The 18,278-nt window shown below is 50.7% G+C and overlaps 3 protein-coding genes and 1 non-coding gene across 4 annotated transcripts; 1 reads left to right on the top strand and 3 right to left on the bottom strand.

Moving 5' to 3' along the window:
• Positions 1 to 167: 167 nt before the first annotated feature.
• GGS23DRAFT_484143 (NAD(P)-binding protein) lies at positions 168 to 1,699 on the bottom strand. The gene is made up of 2 exons (XM_051514334.1): positions 680 to 1,699; positions 168 to 579 (listed from the first exon to the last, which is right to left on the bottom strand). The coding sequence occupies exons 1-2, from the start codon at positions 1,445 to 1,447 to the stop codon at positions 301 to 303; spliced, it is 1,047 nt and encodes a 348-aa protein (XP_051372846.1). The 5' UTR covers positions 1,448 to 1,699; the 3' UTR covers positions 168 to 300.
• Positions 1,700 to 10,660: 8,961 nt separating this feature from the next.
• Positions 10,661 to 10,750, top strand: GGS23DRAFT_t38. The gene has a single exon. It is a non-coding gene; the product is annotated as a tRNA-Ile (tRNA).
• A 351-nt stretch (positions 10,751 to 11,101) lies between these two features.
• Positions 11,102 to 13,607, bottom strand: GGS23DRAFT_619947 (uracil permease; the record flags this gene model as incomplete). Its single annotated transcript, XM_051521060.1, has 6 exons — positions 11,102 to 11,142; positions 11,375 to 11,806; positions 11,960 to 12,422; positions 12,553 to 13,035; positions 13,172 to 13,338; positions 13,472 to 13,607. The coding sequence occupies 6 exons, from the start codon at positions 13,605 to 13,607 to the stop codon at positions 11,102 to 11,104; spliced, it is 1,722 nt and encodes a 573-aa protein (XP_051372847.1).
• A 606-nt stretch (positions 13,608 to 14,213) lies between these two features.
• GGS23DRAFT_563085 (2-oxoglutarate dehydrogenase-like protein) lies at positions 14,214 to 18,125 on the bottom strand. The gene is made up of 2 exons (XM_051516064.1): positions 15,095 to 18,125; positions 14,214 to 15,019 (listed from the first exon to the last, which is right to left on the bottom strand). Exons 1-2 carry the CDS (start codon positions 17,670 to 17,672, stop codon positions 14,475 to 14,477), a joined length of 3,123 nt encoding a protein of 1,040 aa, XP_051372848.1. The 5' UTR covers positions 17,673 to 18,125; the 3' UTR covers positions 14,214 to 14,474.
• Between the last annotated feature and the right edge of the window lie 153 nt (positions 18,126 to 18,278).

Consider the following 18,278-nt stretch of genomic DNA (forward strand, 5'->3'; position numbering starts at 1 on the left):
GCACCGCGCCGTGGGATGCGACTCGTTACGCATAGCTCTCCGGGTACGCCGTGCGACTTGGCGTACGCCCTTCCCCCCCTCTTCCCTCCCCTCTTCTCTCTCTCTCTGTTCTAAGTATATCCGCCCCCCGCCGCCCTCCAGCCGTCTTGAGAATGCTCGCGGGTCCTCTTCTTTTCTCTTCCCCTTCTCTTTTCTCTTTCCCTTCTCTTCTCTCGTTCCCTCTCCTCCTTGGCGCTCCTCTTGCGTCCTTGCCGCTTTCCTACCCCCTGCCCCCGCCGCGGCGCGCCCGGGCGCCCCCGCCTACCGGATCTTGACGACGGCCTTGCCGAAGTTGTCGCCGTGGAAGATGCCGATGAGGCCGTCGGCGGCACGGTCGATGCCGTCGGTGACGTGCAGGCGCGCGGGGAAGGAGCCGTCGGCGAGCCAGGCCTGCACGTCGCGCTGGTGGCGCTCCGCGTACGCCGGTCCCAGCTCCGCCTGCCCGACGAGGAACCCCCGCATCGTGATCAGCTTGCCGATCAGCAGGTGCAGGTTCTTGATGCCGTAGCGCTCCGCCGGCGGCTGGTTGTAGACCGAGATCTGCACCCGGTGGGGGTGGTTAGTTAGCAAGCAGCGGGAGGGACGGCGAAAGGAGAGTGGGGGAAAGGGGGGGGGGGGGGGGAAGGGGAGGAAGACGCACCATGCCGCAGACCAGGATGCGGCCGCGCTCGTTCATGTTGTCGATGGCGGCCTCGAGGTGCTCGCCGCCGACGTTCTCGAAGTAGACGTCGACGCCGTCGGGGGCGAGGCGGGGGAGGGCGGCAGCGGGGCTCTCGGTGCGGTAGTTGAAGGCGGCGTCGAAGCCGAGCTCGCGGGTGACGTAGTCGCGCTTGGCGTCGGAGCCGACGGAGCCGACGACGCGGAGGCCCTCGCGCTTGGCGAGGGCGCCGACGACCTGGCCGACGGCGCCGGCGGCGGAGCTGACGAAGAGGGTCTCGCCGCGGCGCAGCGCGCCGAATTCGCGCAGCGACGCGTACGCCGTCAGCCCCGGCATGCCCAGCGGGCCCAGGAACAGGCCCAGGTCCAGCCCGTGCGGGTTCTCGACCCGCCGCACCCGCGCCGCCGCCGCGTCCCCCACCACCGCGTACTCCGCGATCGGCACGAACGCCGTCACCAGGTCCCCCGCCGCGAACCCCGCCGCCCCCGACTGCCGCACCCGCGCCACGGCGCTGTTCACGATCGGGTCCCCCGGCGCAAAGGGCGACGAGTACGACTTGTCCGCCCGCGCGTCCCGCATCCGCCCCCGCAGGTACGGGTCGAACGAGGCGTAGAGCAGCTCCAGCACCAGGCCGCCGGCCGGTGCCGGCGCGTCGAGGTCCAGCGGCCGGTCCTCGACGGCGATGTGCTCGCCGGCGACCGGGAAGCCGGTCGGGGGCTTCTTGAAGATGAGGGTCTTGTTGGACGTCATTCTGCCCTGCTGTTCTGGGGGTTCTCTTCGTTTCGTGTTTTCGTCGGCTCCCGGAAACAAAAGCTTCGTGGAGGTGGAGGTGTGTATGTGATTGGGTTGTTGGGCCTATTGCGTGTTCTCGAACCCCCGCTGTCTGTGCTGGTTGAGGGAGAGGCGGTAGCAGTGGTTTGCGATCGAGATGGCCAGGACGGACCCGGCTAAAGCTGCGGTATTTTTATATATTTGTTGCCCGTGTGCGTCTGTGAGGTGACTAGCAAATGCCTCTTTGTGTCCTCCTCCCCTTCTTCGGGGTTCTATATACCTACGTCCAGACCCTCTCCGCTCCCCTCGTCCCGCTCAACGCGTCGACCTCGCTCGGACTAATAATTCGTCCAGCATCATGCCAGCATCATAGACGACCGGGATGAGGTGATGTCACAGTGGCACCTGGCTATGGCCATTAGCCTGTATTGGTTAATAGCACAGTCCGATACGTTCTTCTTCGCCTCTGACTCCATCTTTCCTGATGCCCAAGCCGAGTCGGCCTTCGCGATACCCGGCGTGCGAGATGAGGGGTACCTGTGGTGGGGGACCTCAGCCACCCAAAGCAGGTATTCCCCTACCCCTCAAGCTGGTACCTTTTGAAATGACGATCGGTACTGAGCCTAGCCTTCTGGTGCTGGTGGCTGCCATCCCTTCGCTAGCTACGGGTATATGGTACCTATTGTATAGGTACTCCCTACCTGTGGGTGCGACCTGTCTTAGGTACCTACATGCCTCCTAACGTCCCCCCTCCCCCCGCCGTAGCTTTTATCACATCTCAAGGACAGATAAATCTCATGGAAAAAGGCTTAATAATGAAGCTATTTCTCTACCTAAAGCTAGAGCTTAAGCTAATCTCCTAAGGCTTATATAAGCTTCCGTAATCGGTATCGGAGGATGCCGTAGATACCGTAACATGCCCCCCCTTTTAATAAGAGACGGCTTCAGCCGGCTAAGTTATTCGGTACCTATCGAAGGCTTAAACTAGATAGGAAACGTCTTATTTTAAAACGTACCGTAATTCCTAGGTTAGTTATTTATATCCCAGCTACTTAGTAAGAAGCTCTCGGCCGCTGGATTATATCCTCTCGTCTAGGATCTTTTTAATGATATACGTTTAGTCGTATAAGGGACTAAGAGGTAGTTATAGTTTATCGTAAGGGTCTAGTACGGCTTTTCGGAAATAGGATATATTTATTACGGAATGCTAGTATAACTAGGTCGGGAGGTTTAATTTATAGCGATATAAGGAGATTTTTTCGATAACCTTAAAGGGACCTACGTAAGGAAAGGATAACTTTATTTAGTTCTATAGGTAATAACCCTTACGTCTTAGTTTAGCTAATCGAATATATGCCTATTATCCTAACTCCCCCGGCTTTATATATAGTATATCGTAATTTATCTTTATCTTAACTTCGGCGAGTTTAATAGCGTTTAAGGCGTCCTTCCGGTATTAATCTTAGGCTTATAAAAAGCTATTCGTTAGCTCCGGGTTAAATAGGAGCTAGCGTAGTTCGATTCCGTATAGGACCTAAAACGGTAATAGACTTATTATTTCATACTTCGACGAGTTTAATACCGCGACTAAATAGGGTAGGAGTTTAGGCTAATAAAACTAATTAAATGAAGTACCGAAGTACGATCGTAGCGCCATTTTAATAGCTTTTATCGTTACTTTAGCTTAACCGTTCGCGGAAGGATAATAAGCGGACGTAAGTCGGATGTCGATTTTAACCGCTTAATAAAGGGATTACTAAAATTAGGATATAAATTTAATATCCATATCTAAAATAAAGGCCTTTAATCACTACTAGTCGGGATATACGTATTAAAAATACTATATGGCTTAGTCTTCTACCGAATTTATTATTTTACCGCATAACGTCTTTTTAAATTTAAAGAGTTTATTAACTATAACGAAAACGGCGTTATAACCGGTTTCTAATATAGGTAATCCTACGATAAAGTCTAAGGAAAGTAAACGGAGAGGTTCTTTTAAAGGTATAATAAGTTATAAGTCTCTTATAGGTTTAGTATTATTTAGCTTAAATACCTAATAGGAAGGATAGGATTTAACGTAGGTTTCTACGACTTTCTTTAATAATGGAATAAAGATTATGCCTCTTAGGTAGGCGTATATCTTAAAGATACCTATATACGTACGTTAGTTATAAGCTAGTACGAGAAATTTCTAGTAGCATATACGTAGAATATAAAGACGGTTATATTCGCCGTCGTTAAAGAAAAGAAGGCCGGATAAAGAATCTATAATAAAGCTATAATATATAGTCTTAGTAGGATCGAGGGCTATTTATTAAATAATTTTAATATAGATTATTCGAAATAAAGGGTTTTAAGGGACCGCTTCGATGATATCTTATATTAAGTTATCTAATAAATAAAGTATTACGGAAACCGTTCCGGGTAAGGATATAGGGGTTTCGTAATATTAACGTAACTAAATCGGAAACGCCGTTATTAAGGAGTCTTAATCGGGAAAGGAGTTAGGGTTATTATTAAAGTTATATATACGGAAAAGGGCGTCGACGTTAGTATACTATTTACTTAGTCGATAAATAATTCGGATACGATCCTTATATTAGCTTAGGTATAAGCGCTAGGCTATTAGTCGTCGTTATCTACGGGGAACCCTTCCTTTATCGAAGGTATCTCTAATCGCCGTATAATCCGTTACGACGTTAATAAAGCTATAGTTCAGAATATATTCTAATTATTAGAATACCTAAACGAGAGCCTCTATTTTTAACTCCGTTAATTAGTAATAATTTTAGTATTTATCTAGCCTTTTAAAGAGGAATATTAAGGGAACGTATTTACCGTTTTAGATTTAATATAATGCCGCGCCGTAACCCTTAATACTACCGTTAACGAATAGGATAAACGGCTTATCGTAATTAAGGAACGCGAGATTAACTATATCCTTTAGCTTTAATTTAAGTATTTCCCATGCCTCTTTTACTTTCGCCCATAAGTCTTAACGTCGTTTAATCTCTACTTAATATTTCTAAATATCCTCGCCTTTCGGTTTCGGCGGTAATGGTAGAAAAGTCGTACTTTTAACGTACGTCTTCCTTAGGGGGTTCTTTTTAGGCGCGGTTCTAAAACCGAGTGCCTTAATTTCGAATAACGGTTAAGTTATTATGGAATATCTTAATATATAGTTTCTATAATATCCCATAAGGCCTAAGCTATATTTTAGGTCGTCGAGGGTATAAAGCTCTAGCTTTTATATTACTTTTATTTTATCGTCGATAGTATTAATATTAACGCGAGAAACCCATCTACCTAAGGCTCGTAATCCGGGTTAAGCGAAATAACATTTAAATAATGCTATCGAGATTTCGGATTTCTTAAGGATTATAAGTATAAGGTTTAGGTACCGTATATAGTCATTTATAATACGACTATAAATGATAATATCGTTAACGTAAACTAATACGAATTATTATAGGTATAAGGAAAGGAATCTCTCCATACGGTATTAAATAAAGCTAGGTAATATAATTAATCCCATGGTATTAATTATAAGGCGTTTATAGCCTCGGTATTAGGTTACGAAGGCCGTTTTCTATCTATCGTCTTCGATAATGTCTTATTAAAAGAATCCTTTAATAACGTCCATAGATATAAAGACGGTATAACCGTATATACTAGTTAGAATATCTTTTTAGCGTAATAAGGGATACCTATTTAGTAGCATTTTAATATTAATTCGTCGTAAATTAACTACCATACGAGGTTTACCGTTTCTCTAGACTATAAACGCTAGGCTAAAGCATGGTAATTCTTCTCCGAAGAGTACGTCTTCGACGGCGCCTATTCGCTTTAATAAATCTAGGATAATATTTATAACGTCTCTATCTTTCCGAGACATATAATAAGGTTTTTAACGAAGGTCGCTAAGGTTAACGCCTTCCTTAAATTTAATAGGTATTTTAATACCGTCGTTAAACTTACCTAGAATCTAACGGAAAAGATAAGAGTAGGATTTAATAATATCGCGTATGCGTTAGAAGACTTTAGGTCCTTAATACTCGGAAACGTTTATATTTAAATCGTTTATATATAACTTATCTTAATTTAGTAACGATTTATCTTATATATCGTTAGGATATAGTAGGTAATACGGATACTTATCGGGGTATTTATGATATTCGGGATCGTCGGGTAGCTCTATTATTCCGAGGAAGTCTAATAATAGGATTGCTTTAGGTATATTAGTTCCTATTTATATATCCGTAATATATAAATATATAGTTTTATATATATTAAGTCGTACGAATAAACCGATATATTTACCCTCTGGAATATGGATACGGGTTTTGCCGAAGTTAGCGAAGGATAGGATATATTACTATCCTATAGTAATTCCTTAGATAAGGCTCTTAAGTATATTAGTTCTTACGGAAGAGAAGACCTTTAGTTCGATTACGTATCCGGAGCTAGCGATAGGAAGATCAGGATATTTTACGGGGATATTATATCCATAGCCTAGTTTAATAATTATCGTTTAAGTTATTCTAATAGCGACTCGTTCTAATAAACGACGGTATAATTTAGCATCGTATTTCTTACTCGTAGCTGGTATTTTATAGTTAGAGTTAGTAACGATTAATAGATCTTACTTATCTTTCCATTTAATATATAATTTATAAGGTTAAAGAAATAAAGTTCCTAAAAGAAAAGAATACGATAAAGAATCGACGATAAATACGGTATAATTTACGGACTATATATTATTATCTACGGTTAAAAAGGTAAACGTTAGATAGGTTAAGTTAATAACCGTTAGACCTTTGCTTATGCCGTTTAGTAAGATTAGTTTAGGAAGACGACGTATTATTACGGAGGGATAGTATAAAGCTAGGGTTATTCGACTTATTAAGGTAATAGGAAAGTAAATATTAATATACGCCGTTAGTTTCGATATTTCTAAATGAATTATAATTTAGAGTTATTAAAAGGATCGAAATAAGTATCTATCGTCGTTAAGGAAGAATACGTAGGCGTTATTAGGTACGAGGTTTAAGCTCGAAGTAGTAATAATCCATGTTATTTTTATAGGTTTCGTCGTTTTATAGTTTTTATCGTTATTTTCTTAAATTTCTAGTAGTAAGATTAATAATAGTACCCCATTATCGGTAGTAGTACCGTACGGCCTTAGGATATCGGTTAAGTCGCCGGCGAGCCGTTTTCCGGATCCGTATCGTCTTTTCCTTTAATATTAAAAATATCCTAAACGATACGATCGAAGTCCTCTCGTAATAGCAGGAATTCCTCCTCTATATCTAGGTTTATAATAACGATAGCTTTATCGGTAAAGTAAGCGTTAACCTATTGCCTTAGCTTAGTATAGTCTCCTCGGTAGTCTAAGTTACTACATTTAAAATAAATCTAACGTCGTCGAGGTCTAAATCCCCCGTTATCGTTAGTAAGTAATTAAGCTTAGGATAAAGTTAGCTACGGTTACTAAGGTAGCTAAGCTAACGGTAATTAAGTCGGCTATTAGTAAGTTTATTAAAGGTACTAAGGTTATTATTAAGGCGGTAGTTATCTTAGGAATAACGGTTTATTACCCTTAGGAGGTACTTAAGACTTTAATTACTAGATCTCCTTTTTAAGCTAAAGGAAACGAAAGGTATTAGTCTCGTGTTATACTTTAATACGTTTATATTCGGCTCGTATGAAATACTCTACGGACGCTAGTTACGATTTTAAGTCCTTAATAATATTATAGGATTATTTAAGTATAACGACCTATACTAAACGTAAATCCAACCTTATTTTAATCCTTCTAACTTAGGAATCTTCGTCGAACTCGCCGGCCTTATTATAGAGTCGTATCTTCTAGTCGACGTAATCGTAAAGCGGTAGTATATCTTTTATATCGAAGGAATATTTTAAGCTATCGGCTTAGAATAATATCTCGCCCTTATCTTTTTAGAAACGTTTAAAGAAGGTAGCCTTAAGTAGGTTAAGATCGAATATTATAGCGTCCCTTAATATTATAGGAAGAGAATTAAAGAATACTACCCCATCGGTATTTCTTATAAGGATACCTTACCTAAAGGCATCTAAAACTACTTCAGGTCCCTTTCGATAGGCTAAGAAGTTAATCTTATTTAAGTATTCGGTTACGGGAGTTTTCTTATTATTATATATAAAGATATCGGGTTTAAAGCGGTCGTAAGGGCGTAAAGAACGTTTATCGTAGTTCCGATTATATCCTTAGCCCTAACGATCTTAATATACTTAAGGTAAATATTTCTGAAGGTCCTGCTATAAAGGAGGCGGATATTTTTATTATCGAAACTCTTCCTGCCTTACTTACCGTATAAGGATATATAGGAGCGTAACTAAAGCGTACGACCTATAAGATATCTATCTCTCCGCCGCTAGTACGTAAGATCTATAAGATACTTATCTCTCCGTTTATATCTCTAGGTATAATTAAGGAGGAATAGAAGTAAGGTTAAACGGAAAGATACGTAATTTCGGGCTATCGATACTAGGTACTTAAATCGGGAAGTTTATAATTAAAGGTCGGCTCTACTAAACTCGTATAAATTTCTTAAACTCTATAGCGTCGGCTATCTAGGTTTAATTAGCAAAGGAATCGGTTACTTCCATGGTTATATTAAGGCGTTAACGGGGTAATAAGGTTCTTAATATTACCTTAGCTTCGTCTCTCGCGCTAGTAATCTTAAACTAAAATGCTTTTAAATAAAAAAGTTTCCCTTAAGACTATTCTCGTAGGATCTATTCTAGTACCGTTATTAATAGGTAAAAGTAATAAAAATCTTTCATAGTAGGTTATAAGGGGAAGTAGGATCGTTACGGGGGCTAAGATACCGGTAGTAGTTCCGGAAAAGGCTATTAATATCGGTATTCCGGTTATTTACTACGAACTATAATAAAGGGTCCCGCTTTTTCCATAATAAAAAATAAGAAGGAGTAAAATAAGGAGAATAAGGGGTCTAAAAAGGGGTTATTAGGTATTATCGAATCGAGATATATAGTAAATAAAACGGTTTCTAATTTAACGGAAACAAGGTCTATAGGAGTAATAAGGGAACGGCGTTAGCTCTATAAAAGGATCGTTAGATTAATGATTTTCTTTTTAGGAGCTAAAGGAGGCTCGGGGGTCGGTAAAGGAACAGCCGGTAATAATATATAGTTTAGCGATAAGGAAGTAATCGGTTTATCTACTAGGGCCTTAATAAAACGGCCTTTAGAGTTTCGGGCCCGTTTTATAAGTATAGAGTATTAATTATATCGTAATAATATTACGATCGAAAGGGCGGGAATAATTCGAAGGAATTTAAGATAACTAAATTAGGTTATCGTATTTCCGAGAGGCTTATCCGTTATAACGAGAGGTACTACCATATCATATCTCAAGGATAGATAAATCTCATGGAAAAAGGCTTAATAATAAAGCTATCTCTCTACCTAAAGCTAGAGCTTAAGCTAATCTCCTAAGGCTTATATAAGCTTCCGTAATCGGCATCGGAGGATGCCGTGGATGCCGTAACAGCTTTAATGCCTACCCATCGACTTACCGCGGTTCCAGTCTCCCCAGCTCCGCTCTCCTTCCCTCCTCGTGCCCAGTCCGTGCCCGGGGTTTGCACTAAATTTGCTGCGAACACCGCCGGCTATCGTTTACCACTCGGCGTTCACATCTCTCCTGCTTCGCATCCCCGGTCTAGCAGCTGGCGCTCTCCGGCTTCGATACACCTTGTAGTTAGCACGGTTGCCGACTGTCTCTCTACATGGCGAGGAGACGTCTCGTGCTGTCGACCCAGATTTGCCTCGGTTCGTTGTGCGTTGCCCCCCTCGGATTCGAATTTAGCACCAGCTCGTGAACCGTGAACTGCTACCCAACGCGGGGATAACTTCACCGTCGTGGACGCAACCGAGGCAGCTCCAGCGGATCCGCAACCCGCATGATGCGACTATCCGCATGCCGTGTCCCATTGGTGTGCTCGGGGTTTTTCTCTATTCCACGCCGCGGCAGAATCTGCAGAATCTGCAGAATCGCGGCCCCATCGCGGCGGACCTTGGGTCATGGTGGGTGCGGCAGCCACGGCGGTGAGCCAATTGGGCCGAGTCCGAACCCTGTCCGGCCTTAGTGGTTGAAGCTTTCCTGAGCTATCATCGTCTGGCGACGAGACCCTGCTCGCCCGAGAGCCGGACTATGGAGGATCATCGGCTAACATGCCTACCTCATAAATATAGGCAATCTCCCGTAGGCTCTCATCCGCACGACGGTCTGGTTTGGGGGAATAAAGTAAACTAAAGGGTAAAGGTTGAGGAGGTAATCTGTGTCTCTCGATTCACTACTGACCGCGAATATACTTACGTAAGAGTCAATGAAAATCTGAACATGCTCATGATGGTTCGACCGACACAGATACGAGACAGCTAGATGAGCTTCCCATCCAAGTACCTACGACATCACGACATCACGCCAGGGGAGAAGAAACCGTCGGCTGTCTGGCCCAACCAAGTCTCGTCCATATCCCACATGCCTATCGCACAACGCTCGGCCAGACCCGCTCACATCTCACATTACACCGCGATCGAATCTCTCCATCGAGAGATCGCATCCCGGTACCGACGTAGATTCTGGTTTTGGTCCTTTTTTTTCTGTCTCCTTTTCTTTCGAGCTGGGGCTGAGCACGCGGATAATATTGGTTAAGACGCTCGCCCGGGCATACGCAGCACAGGCCGGTATGAGAATAAGCATATAGGCAGATAGTCGTTATACCTAACTAAGTAGGTCGGGTTGTCTCCACGATGATGCCAGAGCCAGGTACCGGCATAACAAGCACGATATATCACATATGAAACTTAACTATAAGAACAATGCCATGCCACCTTGGGTCTGGGACCTGGTGCATCGGGCCGTCCGCATACCACGGAACGTCCCCCTCAATCTGCCGTCGCATCGGCCAAGTCCCTGGCCCTCTATTTTCCACATCCTCACTGTCTCGTTTCGTCGACGTCAGCCAGCCCCCCCCGCCGGCCAGCAAGCAAACAGGCAAGACACATTAGTCATTGGCATGCACGGTTGCACCTGCGGCAAACAGCCCAATATATAAAAGGCGATAGCGGGTTCATCCGACGATTATCCAAGCGATACTAGCGCTGGGTAAGGCACGACAAGGTCCTATGGTGCAGTGGTTAGCATGGTGCTCTTATACAGTCTTGTAATGAGATATGCATAGGTCGTGGGTTCAATCCCCACTAGGACCAGGAACGCTTTTTGCCGCGCCCAACACGGCCCATCCCCGTACCGACTCCCTATTTAGGTATTCCTTTTTGCCTTATTTCTTTCCTTTTTTCTCCCTTTGCCCGTTTCCTGCCATCGTTATGTATCATTTCTGCCTCGACGTCCCTCTTGCACATCGAAAACAAGATGCCCGTACATGCTACCGTGGGTTGCTTACGAGGTAACGGTCGCCGCAGATGGTGGGTGCAGACAGGTATCAACTCTTTCTCTTCTGGAAATATCTATGCGCGATGCGCGATGTACTCGATAGGTACAACCTAACGCTTGATGAGGACGGTCCCCCCCCCTCTCTCCCTCCCTCTCGCTCTCTTTTCCTAATGCGCCCAAGCCCAAGTGGTGGTGATACGGCGTGTATCTGTCACACAAGTCATGATAATACCTTTACGCGTACCCTCGGGCTCGGGGGTTATAGAGGCCCGGAAAGGCAAGCTACGCCGTGAGCAGAAACACAGGCGTGATAGACGCTGGGGCATCGCCCTCCGAATCTCGAAGCTACGATGAATCCTCTCTACTAGACGAAACCGACCCAAGCCCAAGCCCGCTCCCCTCCTCCCCTCCTGTTCCTCCGCCCTTCTCCCCATCCTCACCCGCAGCGCCCTCCGTCTGCGGCGCGCTGCGGCCCCCGTGGCCGTGGCCGTGGCCATCGTGCTCGGGATCGGCGGCCCGGAGCGCGGGCGCGTCGCCGGGCACGGTGTGGGGGATGCGGGTGGCGCGGTGCGGGCGGAGGGCGCAGAGCGCGCAGTAGAGCGCGACGCTGGCGCAGAAGCCGAAGAGCCAGTTGACGGCGAACAGGTCGACGAAGCCGCGCGGGACGCGCACGCGGCGCGGCGCGACGCGCTGCGCGAGCCCCGGCAGCAGCGGCAGCACCACGGCCGCCGTCGCCGCCAGCGCGCGCCAGTTCGCCCCCCACCGGCTGCCGTACCGGTACATCCCGTCCGGGTCGTAGAGCGCCGCCACGTCGTAGCGCCGCCGCGCCACGAGCCAGTAGTCGGCGCACATGATGCCCGATATGGGGGCCACTAGAAGACAGACAGAAACGGGGTCAGCGAGGCGACTGGCTGGGCGTGGCTTGGTCATGGGGTGGCATCGAGCGGGGAAGGGGGGGGGCGAGAGGAAGCGGGGTTGGGCAGGAGTAAAAGAATGGAAGAAAGAAAGAAAAGGAAGAAACTCGCTGAAGACGGCGTACGCGCTCATAAAGCGGAGGAAGGCGTCGGCGGAGGAGACGATGATCCAGGGGCAGAGGGCCCAGCCGCCGAGGACGGCGGCGAGGACGGCGGCGCGGCGGATGCTGAGCCAGCGCGGCAGCAGCGTGGCGGCGTCGTTGGAAAAGGACACGGCGTTGGCGCTGACGTTGACCGAGACCTGCGCGAGCAGCCAGGCCGACCCGGCGAACGCGGCGGCCGCCCGCCCCCCCGGCGTCCCCTGCCACCGCCCCACCAGCTCCAGCGGCGACCAGCACGCCGTCCCGTACACCTCCCGCGACGCGCTCGCCGCTACCACCCCCAGCGCCCCCACCGCCGTCTTGAGCACCGGGATCACCGCCAGCTGCCACACCTGCGCCCCCCGCGTCCGGCTGAACCGCGAGAAGTCTGGTACGTTAACGGCGAGCGTCGAGTATCCGCCCGTAACGCTGGTCTGTTTTTCTTTAGCTTTTCGTCTCTCTCTCCATCGTATATCGCGTCCCAATATGTAAGGGTGGGCGAGAAGGGAACACGGTAGCGTTGGAATCTAGAAAGTCTCCCGGCGGGCGGTTGGAGCAGCTTACCAGATTCAACAGCCAGAGCCAGGCGCGCGCGGACCCGGAGACGGTCGGGGGCGCGTAGAAGAACTCGCCGCGGCCGCGGGCGACGACGGCGATCCAGACGACGGTGGCGAGCGCGGTCGGGGTGACGACGGCGGTCTTGGCCCAGAAGAGGTACTGGAGCCGGTGGGTGGGGACGAGTAGCAGCGGGAACTGGACGCACCAGTAGACGAGGTAGCTCAGCAGGCCCTGGCTCGTGACGCCGGCGGCGGCGGGCAGCGCGTTGGGGAGCGACGCGTAGCCCGGCCAGACCGCCGTCGCGACGGCCGTCACGCAGGCGCCCCCGTTCGCGCTCTGCACGCCGAACCAGAACAGCGCGAGCACCGCCCGCGCCGCCACGCACGCGTGGCTCAGCCGGTACCCGTAGCTCGCCCGGCACGCGATCGGGAACGGCACGTGCAGGTCCGCGCCGATGGCGCCGTTCAGCACCGTCGGGACGGCGTTGCACTGCGGCGTCTCCCCAGTGGTCAGAAAACCTCACCCGCGACGCTCGCCCGGATCCCGCTGGGGAAAAGAAAGCGGTGGTGCGGACGAGACGCGGGAAAGAGTGGAAGTGGAGCGTGCTGAAATAAGGAATACGTACGATGGCGGCGACCAGGACAATCAGGATCGCGTCGGTGGCCGACAGCCCGGTCGTCACGATGGCGCTGCCGCTGCTCCATGTCGAGACGGTCACGAGGTCCGAGTACCAGTACCCGACAAACGCCCACCCGGTCCAGGTCCGCTTGTCCTCCGGCACGGGGTCCTGATCTGTTGCGCGCGGCCGAGACGCCGTCGGTCAGAGCAGAATACGAACAGGGTGGTGATGGCAGATCCAATACGGAGCATGCAACTACGCTGGCCGTCGGAATCTAGACATAGAGAAAGGTAGGGGGCGGCGTACCCGCGTTGGTCCAGACGTGAGGCGGCGCGATGCTGCTGGTCTGCTTCGGCAGTATCCAGCTCCTCCCGTCCGTCAGCCGATCTCGAGTCTTCTCCTTGAGGGCGCGGCCGCGCTGGCGCAGGAGCGATGCGTTCATGGTAGTAAAGGCACGAGCGGAAGCAGTTCGTATGTGCTGTTGTGCGCGCTACGGCTCCCCAGAGGAGCGGTCGCAGATAGCGACGCCAAATATACCCGGCCAGCGGCAGCCACAATGCTTCGCCGCACGGCAAGATGTGCATGTATGTATATGTGAACGTATGCCATGCAGGTCTCTTCCCCTCCCCAGCAAGCCATCAGCCTCCCCCCCCCCTATCGCCGCATCCAGGTTTATTCGCTATCGCCGGGCGCGCCCTTGAATTGTCCGTAGGGAACACAGGACGCCGATCCTGATTAAGACAACTGACCAGTCGTCTCTCTCTCTGCGCACCACTGGAACCCACTGCTGCAACGCGCGATAGGCATCAAATCGGGCTGTGTCTCGGAGTCCAATAGCTCGCCCCGGGAGCGCCAAATCAACAGCAGATCATTAGCGAACTGGGCGCGGAGAGTAGATGCTTATCACCACCTTATGTACCCGAGCGCCAGTCGCCGGGGTTCAATATACCTACGATTCCGGAAGAGGGATCGAGATCTGCAGGCCCTGCCACCCGACGAGCTAGCTGCCTCTCACAGACAGAAATGTCGCCAATTGCCCTGGCGACTCGATCGAAAGCTGCTGTCACGGACCGGCGATCCAGAGCGCCTGCCAGACGCCATCGTGTCAAAGAGGGCAGTGTACGGAATGGTGCATTATGATAATTGGGAAACCCGTCTGTAACCCGCCTGTCTATGTAGTCTCAATCCATGACCCCCCAGGCCGCCTTATACACAAGATAAAATACACGAAACGCAGATGCGGCTACTATTCATGGTGCTGCCCCCCATCCTTATTCTTCTTCCTTTTGTTTATGTTTGTCCACCCCTTCTACTCGCCCTTCAGCTTGTCTTGCGTCACGGTAAACGCCATCTCTAGCAGGTCATCCTCTTCCTTCTTGTGCGTAGCCTTCAAGCCGGTAGCAACCGATGCCGAGGGGTTTCGGCCGGCGTACATGACGTGTTTGCGGTCGTGATATTGGGTGCGGTTCAGTAATGTTTCGATGCGTGGTTGGGTGAAACTCCACGCGCCGGCGTTAAGCGGCTCCTCCTGGGCCCAGACGATGGTCTTGGCGTTCTTGTACAAGTCCAGGTTCTCCTTCAGCTGTTCCCAAGGGAAGGGATTTAGCTGCTCGATACGGGTGAGGGCCACGTTGTCGATTTGGTTGCTGGAGCGGTACTTGTGGAGCGATGCCCATACCTGACCGGTGCAGAGAATGACACGGTCGATCTCCTCGGGGGGTCTGATGGTTCCGGCCGCGTGCTCGGGATCGGGGATAATCCACTTGAAGTGAGCATCGGGACCCGTAAACTCTTCGATGTTGGAACGCGCCAAGGGATGTCGCAGGAGCGACTTCGAGAAGAATATCACCAAGGCTGCGCGAGTGCATGTCAGCAACGGTCAAATACGGTAATTATCATCACGGACGTCACGTTTGATGGACTACTTACGCTTTCGGAACTGTCGGTGCATCTGTCGGCGAAGGATGTGGAACAGGTTGGCCGGCGTCGTCATATACGCGATCTGCATGTTGCAGTCCTGGTGCTGGCGCTCAAGCTTCTCCGGCGACGGGAACACGCGGGGGTCTTCGTTACTAAGCTGGAGATACCGCTCCATGCGACCGGATGAGTGTTCGGGGCCCTGCCCGTCATAGCCGTGGGGGAGAGACATGACCAAGCCGGTTCGCTGCATCCATTTGACTTCTCCGGACGCGATGAACTGGTCGATGATACACTGGGCATTGTTGGCGAAATCGCCAAACTGGGCCTCCCACATGACCAGGGCGTTGGGCGACGAGAGCGAATATCCATATTCGAAGCCCAAAGCGCCGTACTCGCTGAGAGACGAATTGGAGATGACAAACTTGCCCTGATCCTTGTTGATGTGTTGCAGAGGTGTGTACGTTTCCTCGCTGACCTGATCGTGGAAGACGGCATGTCGCTGCGAGAAGGTGCCTCTCTCGACATCTTGGCCCGAGACTCGGACGTGGTGACCCTCGTTGACGAGCGATCCGAACGCGAGAGCCTCGCCAGTGGACCAGTCGATATTCTTGCCTTCCAGGACGGACTTCGTCCGGTTCTGCAAAATGCGGTTAAGGTTCCGGTGCAGCTTGAATTCTTCGGGGGCAGAGCCGATGATCTCGCCAATGTGCTCCAAGGTCTTCTTGTCGACACTTGTGTCCATGTGCGGCAATACCTCAGTCGCCAATTCCTTGGGAGACTTGAAGCCGTTCCATGCGGAAGTGGTCCACTCCTTCGACGTCGGCTGGTAATCCTTAGACTTGGCGAAGCTCTCCTCTAACATGCCCCAGACCCATTGCTTGTGCTCCTCGACGTCTTCCTTTGTGAAAGTTCCGTCTTCAAGTAGCTTCTCCACGTAGATGCTGATCTGGGAGTCCTTCGCACTGATGCGCTTGTACATCAAGGGCTGCGTGAAGGACGGTTGATCCGTTTCGTTGTGACCGTGTTTCCGGTAGCAGATGAGGTCGATGACGACATCCGACTGGAACTCGGCACGCCAATCCGCGGCTAGCTGGCAGACAAAGTTAACGGCCTCGACGTCGTCGGCGTTTACGTGAAAGACGGGGGCGTCGATGGCCTTAGCGATATCAGTACAGTACGCGGTCGAGCGGGCGAACCGCGGGTCGGTGGTGAACCCGATCTGGTTGTTCACCACTAGGTGGATCGTTCCGCCGGTCGAGAAGGCCGGTAGCGAGTGGAAACCGAGACATTCGTATACGATGCCTTGCGCGGCGAAAGCAGCATCGCCGTGCAGGAGCACACTCATAGCGGTTCGGTGCGTCTTCTCGTCGTTATTGTAGTGCTGGATAGCCCTCGTCTTCCCCAGCACGACGGGATCCTCAGCCTCGAGATGCGAGGGGTTGGCCACGAGAGAGAGCTGGACCCGCTTGCCGGATGGCGTAGGGCGCTCAAAGTTCATGCCCAGATGGTACTTGACGTCTCCCGATCCTTCGTCTTCGGCTCCGGTAGTACCAGCGAACTCGCTGAAGATAGATTCGTTAGGCTTGCGGACGACGTTGCTAAGCACATTGAGACGGCCACGATGCGGCATCCCAATGACGATATCCTTGACTCCGTAATCGACACTCCGGTCGATGAGCGCCTTCATTCCGGGAACGAGCGTCTCGCAACCCTCCAAGCCAAATCGCTTGTCGTTGGGGTATTTCGTCGCCAGAAACGATTCGAAACTAGAGCTCCAAATCAACCTATCGAGGATCCGGCGCTTCTCGTCTATCGAATACTTGAACGGCTGCGGTACCTCGACACGCTCCCTCAGCCAGTCGCATTTGCCCCGGTCAGGGATATGGATGAACTCGACGCCGTAGGAGCCGCAGTAGATCTTCTCGCAGGCGGCAATGATTTCGCGCAGAGTCATCTTCTCTCGGCCCTCCCGTTTGAAACGCGGCAGGATTCCCGGACCCAGCGTAAACTCCTTATCGAGGTCCTTTTCGGTGAATTGATAGTGGTCGAGGGATAGCTCCTTAGGCTTGACATTGGTGAACCCTTTTTGCTCGTTACGAATGCCGAGGGGGTCGATCTGGGCCTTGTGGTGGCCGCGAGCCTGGTACGCGCGCACCAGCAGCTGGACCTTGAGATGGTTGGTGATGTCGGACGCCTGCCCGACGCCCATGCTCACGGCCGGGCCAACACCTCCCGTCGCGTGAGGAACGAGCGTCGGAGGCGGCGTAAAGGCCTGCTGGATGGGCATCTCGCCGCTCTCCATGTTCCTGAAGTACACCTGCCAGGACACATGGACGCTCTCTGGGTCCTCTTTCCACTGCAGGTACATCTCGTCGATGTAGTTCGCGGTACTACCAGACAGGAAGTTGTCGTTGGGAGAGGGCGGTGACGACGTGTTCGAGGCATGTCGGAGCTGGGAGGCGACGGCAAGGGGCCGGCGAGCGGTGGGGAGGGAAGAACATCTCGAGACCGGGGAGAGGCATCGCGAGGTTCGGCAGCTAGCTCTCAGGAGCCGGCTGCTGGAGGATCGGAGGGAGCTTCTCAGCATGGCGCCAGGCTAATGCTTTGACAGCTGGGAAAAATGGATTAGGACTCGGACGGAGGCGGCAAGAAATATCCTAACGATCTGTTCTCTATTTCGGAACGGGAGGAGACGCCCATGGGAGATGACTAAACTAAACTCCTACCAAGAGACGAGATGCTACGACCTCGGCGAGGGACAAAGGAGCGGCGGAGTAAGTCTGGTTGGATTGTCGGCAAAGGGGTGGGTGAACACGCACTGCCTGGTGGGAGGAGTCTGGGGGAGGTGTTGAAGCTGGAAGAAGGAAAGGAAGAAGAGGGAAATTTGGATACGGACCGGTAGGCGAAGTTGGCAGGTCACGCCGGCCGCAGCGGGAGAAAATAGCACAGGACAAATGCAGCAACCGCAGCAAATGCAGCAAATGCGGACTGGCAACAATTGCGGCTTCCCCCCCCCTTGCCGTCACCCGGTCGCAGATCAGGGAGCCGGGAGTAGACTGGATAATCGAATATCGGCCTGCATATTCGACAAAGCGCCACTTTGTTCCTCTCTGCAGCCTAGGACGCAGGTACCTCTAGGTGGGTGGGCAGGCAAGTACCTATCTCCCTAGGACACGTAATCACCCAAATACAT

This window comes from Durotheca rogersii (genome assembly GCF_024521655.1).
Source record: "Durotheca rogersii strain YMJ 92031201 chromosome Unknown GGS23scaffold_7, whole genome shotgun sequence".
NCBI lineage: Eukaryota > Fungi > Ascomycota > Sordariomycetes > Xylariales > Xylariaceae > Durotheca > Durotheca rogersii.

Coding starts and splice junctions, on each gene's coding strand:
- GGS23DRAFT_484143 (XM_051514334.1), bottom strand. CDS start 1,447: ATGACGTCCAACAAGACCCTCATCTTCAAGAAGCCCCCGACCGGCTTC. Junction 580..679: donor GCATCCTGGTCTGCGGCATG/GTGCGTCTTCCT, acceptor CACCGGGTGCAG/ATCTCGGTCTACAACCAGCC.
- GGS23DRAFT_563085 (XM_051516064.1), bottom strand. CDS start 17,672: ATGCTGAGAAGCTCCCTCCGATCCTCCAGCAGCCGGCTCCTGAGAGCT. Junction 15,020..15,094: donor GCACCGACAGTTCCGAAAGC/GTAAGTAGTCCA, acceptor GCACTCGCGCAG/CCTTGGTGATATTCTTCTCG.